The sequence below is a fragment of the Aptenodytes patagonicus genome, chromosome 8, assembly GCF_965638725.1.
Source record: "Aptenodytes patagonicus chromosome 8, bAptPat1.pri.cur, whole genome shotgun sequence".
NCBI lineage: Eukaryota > Metazoa > Chordata > Aves > Sphenisciformes > Spheniscidae > Aptenodytes > Aptenodytes patagonicus.
Window position 1 is genome coordinate 16,375,047 of NC_134956.1, and position 4,089 is coordinate 16,379,135.

Genomic DNA, 4,089 nt, shown 5'->3' on the forward strand with positions numbered 1-4,089 from the left:
GGGCGGGGGCAGCAGCCCTCTGAAACCGCCCGGTTCCCTCCCGCCCTCGTTTGGTTTCCTCCGGGGCCGGCGGCGCTCGGCTGCCCGGCGGGCTCTGGAGCGGCAGGGCCCGGCTCCCCGCCGCCGGCCCGGCTCCCGGAGCTCCCGCAAGCCGCGTTTACACGGGGGATAGTGCCGTTCAGCCCGGTCCCTGCTCGGACCGGGGCCGAGGTGGGAAATGAGACACCTGCGAAGGGCCGGTTTATTGTCCCATGATAGATATATGTAGATATATATATATATTCCTCACTTATTCGAGCGTACATTTAAAATGGAGATTTACAGACACGTATAAAGAGCGCTGTCCGGGCGGGGGGCGGCCAGCCCGGCCCCTCCGGGCCCGCTCCGGCGGCGCAACGCGCCGTTAAATAAGATTCCTCTTATATACAACTGCGGCTCGGGATCGCTTGCTACCGGCGGCTGAGCTCGCTGGGGAAAAGACAGAGAAGGAAAGGCTGGTTTGGATAAATAGTGCTGGCCTGGTGGAGCAGGTCCGAGTGGGACGGTGCGCCGGGCCCTTAGCTCTGCCCGCTGCGCCCAGGGTCCCGCGGTGGCGGCGGCGGGGCGTTGGAGACGCTGTCGTGCAACTTTCGGACGTGCTTCTTTAAATCAAAGTTTCTGCAAAATCCTTTCCCGCAAGTGACGCACGTAAAGGGCTTCTTGTCGTTGTGGGTGTGCATGTGGAAAGTCAAGTTATAGATCTGGTGGAAGGCTTTGTTGCAAATGGTGCACTTGTACTGCTTCTCTCCGCTGTGGGTCAGCTTGTGATTCTTGTAGTTGCCTACGAGAGAGGAAAAAGGTGGAAAAGGGGGTTACCCGAGGGTGCCCGGGCCGCACGGCGCACAGGTAAGGCGGGGGGGGGGGGGGGCATTAGGAAGTGTCTCCCCCCCGCACCCCCGTCCGACTTGTCAAACTCGGTCCGCGTCACCGCGGAGCAGCGCGCAACTGGCACGGCACAAATGAGAGGCAGGGTCAGCCCGGTGACCCGCGGCAAATGGAGGGCCCTGGATTAGGACCAAGGCCCGGCACCTCTCATTTAAAAAGCATTTAGGGAGAACCGTCAGCAGTCCCCGGCGATGCGGCCCGGCTTAGAGGGAAGGTAATTGGGAGCGTCGGCGGCGGCTCTGCCCGCGCCCTTCTCTTCCCCCAGCCGGGCAAGGCTCGCCGCGTTTAATCCCCGCTAATGATGGGCGAGGGCCCCGCGGGGGCCCCCGGCCCGGCTCGGCCCGGCTCACCTTTCTGGTGGAAGCCCTTGCCGCAGAACTCGCAGACGAAGGGCTTGTAGCCGGCGTGGATGCGGATGTGGGTGTTGAGCGTGGAGCTCCTGTTGAACGCCTTCCCGCACTGGTTGCACTTGTGGGGTTTCTCCTGCACCGGGGGGCGAAAGGCCCGTCAGGGGGGCTGCGGGGACAGCAGGGGGGGAGCCGCCGCCTCCCGCACCCCGCCTGCCCCCCACCTACCTGGGTGTGGATGATTTTGTGCCGGCACAGGGTGCTGGCCTGGCGGAAGCCCTTCCCGCAGACCTTGCACACGAACGGCCTGGCCCCCGTGTGCACCGGCATGTGGCGGGTGAGGTTGTAGTGCGCGTTGAACACCTGCGGGGAAGCGCCGGGAAGGCGAGGTCAGGCACGGCGGGGCCGCCGGCCCCCCCCCCCCCCCCCGCCAACCCCCCCCCGCCGGCGCCCCCCCTTACCTTGCCGCAGACCTCGCAGGTGAAGTTTTTGGGCTTGCCCTCCGCCGCGCCGCCGCCGCCGCCCCCCAACTTGGCGTGGCCCTTGGGGGGGCCGCCGCGCTCCGCCGCGGCCGCCTCCTTCATCACCTGGTCCAGGTGTCCCGGCAGCCGCTCCTTGTGGGCGAAGGGCGGCGGCGGCGGCAGCTTCTCGGCCGCCAGCCCCGCCAGCTTGGCGTTCTCCAGCAGGAAAAGCTTCTGGTGGGCCGAGAGCCCCCCCGGCGGCGGGGCGCCCAGCAGGCCGGCGGGGAAGAGCTGTCCGTGCAGGATGTCGGCCGGGTGGTACGCGGCGTCCAGGTAGTTGAAGTAGTAGAGGGAGCGGGGGGCGGCCGGCACGGCCCCCGCTTGGTGGATGACCTGCGGCTTGATGAGCCGGCCGCTGGGCTGGCCCAGGGCGAGCTCTGCCTTGCAGCAGACGCCGCAGTTGGCTTTGCAGAGCCCCGCGCCGCCCCGCAGGCTGCTCTTCCACAGCTCCGAGTAGTTGAGGAGAGTCTTGGAGGGCACCTCGTAGCCCAGCGGCGGGATGGGGATCACGCAGGGCAGGGGCGAGCACAGGCTCAGCGGTTTCTTGCCCGGCTCCGGCTCCGGCCCCGGCCCGCCGTGCCTCTGCTCGAAGGCTGGCTTGGGCTCCGACGTCTTGGCCATGATCCGCTCGATGGAGAAGGCCAGGGTCTTGGAGGGGTTAGCGGCGGCGGCCCTGCCGTCGTGCCGGGGGCAGGAGGAAGGCATGACCGTCTCCAGCGACCCCGAGCTCGCCATGTCGCTCCGCCGTGCGGGAACTTGGTGTGAGCAGCGACTCGCTCCCGCTCTCGGCTCTGCATTCCAGAAAAGCCAGGAGACAAATCAATTTAATAAGCACCTTGTTCTCCCCCCACCCCCCCACCGGCACCCCCTCCCTATTTACATTCAAATGAACATATCCAAGAACAATGGCACGTAGGGTACCAGATTACTGCTCATTAAGCGGAACACGCTAAAGTAACATGCAAGCTAGACCTTGTTAGTATTTAAAAAAAAAAAAAAAGAAAGAAAAAGAAAAACCTCCCCCAGCCCAGTGCCACCCAGCCCAGCCCCACCGATGGCCGCGGTCCGGGAAATGCGGGGGCAGGGGCGGGGGGCACGGCGAGGGGCGGCGGGGCTCGCCTTGGGACCACTTACCTTTGCCCAGCGCCGGCGAGACTCATCCAAGCAGCGCAGTGTGGCCACAGTCACATTTTGATAGCAAACATCTTCCTGAGCGTCAGATCACGGTCTCGTACATTTAAAGCTGACATCACATGAAGTCACTTCGAACAGAATGACATGGGGATGCCACCATGGATCTTCCCCGAGCCGAGGCGCCGGGCTGGAGCGCGGTGGGTTGGGGCAGAGAGAGGAAGAGGAGCCCCCCCCTCTCCACGCACAATTTCCTTCCAGTTTAAGACGCACAAATCGCTCGTGTGCGGGCTGGGTTTTTTCCTCTCTCTCTCCCTTCTTAAAAAGCAACTTGCAAAGCAGAGGAATCGTTTTGCATGTGGCAAATTAGAAGGCAAGTGCGATTCACAAGTTGGGTGGAGAAGAGTGCTCCAGTTCTTGCTGGGGTTAGAAGAGCCACTCCGAGTGAGCGTGAGGGATTTTTTTTTCCCTTTTTTTTTTTTTTTTTTAAGAAGGGGGAGAATGAATTTTTTTTTTTCCTAAAGCAACTACCACGCAACCATGCTCGAGTTATTTTGGCAACCCATCTGCAATCAGCTCCGTTGCAACCGAGCTGGAAGATAATTAATAAATTGTCACTTATCTGCGAGCCTCCCCAGCATGTATAAATTAATAGCCAACCCATTAATTAGGACTGTGTATTAATGTTAATTAAACTAAGTTTAATTCCACCACCCTCCCCTCTCAGGGTAGCTGGTGATTAGCCTTAAATAAACGCGGAGGGAGTCGAGTCCAGGGCTGGGTTTTCGCTGCTTTTTTTTTTTTAAAAAAAAAAAAAAAAAGGACCCGTGCGCTGCGACCGGGAGTTTTGCAAATTGTCACCCCCAAAGGTGCCCGCTTTCCCGGGGGGCAGCCGGGCGGCTCTCCCTTTCCCTTCTAGCTCTGGTCGTGCCCGCCTCCCCCCCTCCCACCCCCCCCCAAAAAAATAAATAGGCGACACTACATTATAGCGCCTGGATGCCGGGATTTCTTCCCTTCCTCTCTCTAATTAAAACGACTTGATGCGGGAGGGGAGGATTTGCAGAAACCTCCGATGCGAGGACGCGGTAATTGAGAGAGTCCCGTGTCCACCTGTTTTAGGGGGCCCGGCTGCAGCGGCAGCACCTCCCCTGGCCCTGATTAGCCGC

The 4,089-nt window shown here is 61.5% G+C and overlaps 1 protein-coding gene across 1 annotated transcript; it reads right to left on the reverse strand.

The window, feature by feature from the left end:
• Window positions 1-234: 234 nt before the first annotated feature.
• On the reverse strand, window positions 235-3,398 carry FEZF2 (FEZ family zinc finger 2). The gene is made up of 5 exons (XM_076345874.1): window positions 2,927-3,398; window positions 1,733-2,583; window positions 1,500-1,634; window positions 1,275-1,407; window positions 235-820 (listed from the first exon to the last, which is right to left on the reverse strand). Exons 2-5 carry the CDS (start codon window positions 2,525-2,527, stop codon window positions 558-560), a joined length of 1,326 nt encoding a protein of 441 aa, XP_076201989.1. The 5' UTR covers window positions 2,528-2,583; window positions 2,927-3,398; the 3' UTR covers window positions 235-557.
• Between the last annotated feature and the right edge of the window lie 691 nt (window positions 3,399-4,089).

Coding starts and splice junctions, on each gene's coding strand:
- FEZF2 (XM_076345874.1), bottom strand. CDS start 2,527: ATGGCGAGCTCGGGGTCGCTGGAGACGGTCATGCCTTCCTCCTGCCCC. Junction 1,635..1,732: donor CCTGCGAGGTCTGCGGCAAG/GTAAGGGGGGGC, acceptor GCTTCCCCGCAG/GTGTTCAACGCGCACTACAA. Junction 1,408..1,499: donor ACAAAATCATCCACACCCAG/GTAGGTGGGGGG, acceptor CCCCCGGTGCAG/GAGAAACCCCACAAGTGCAA.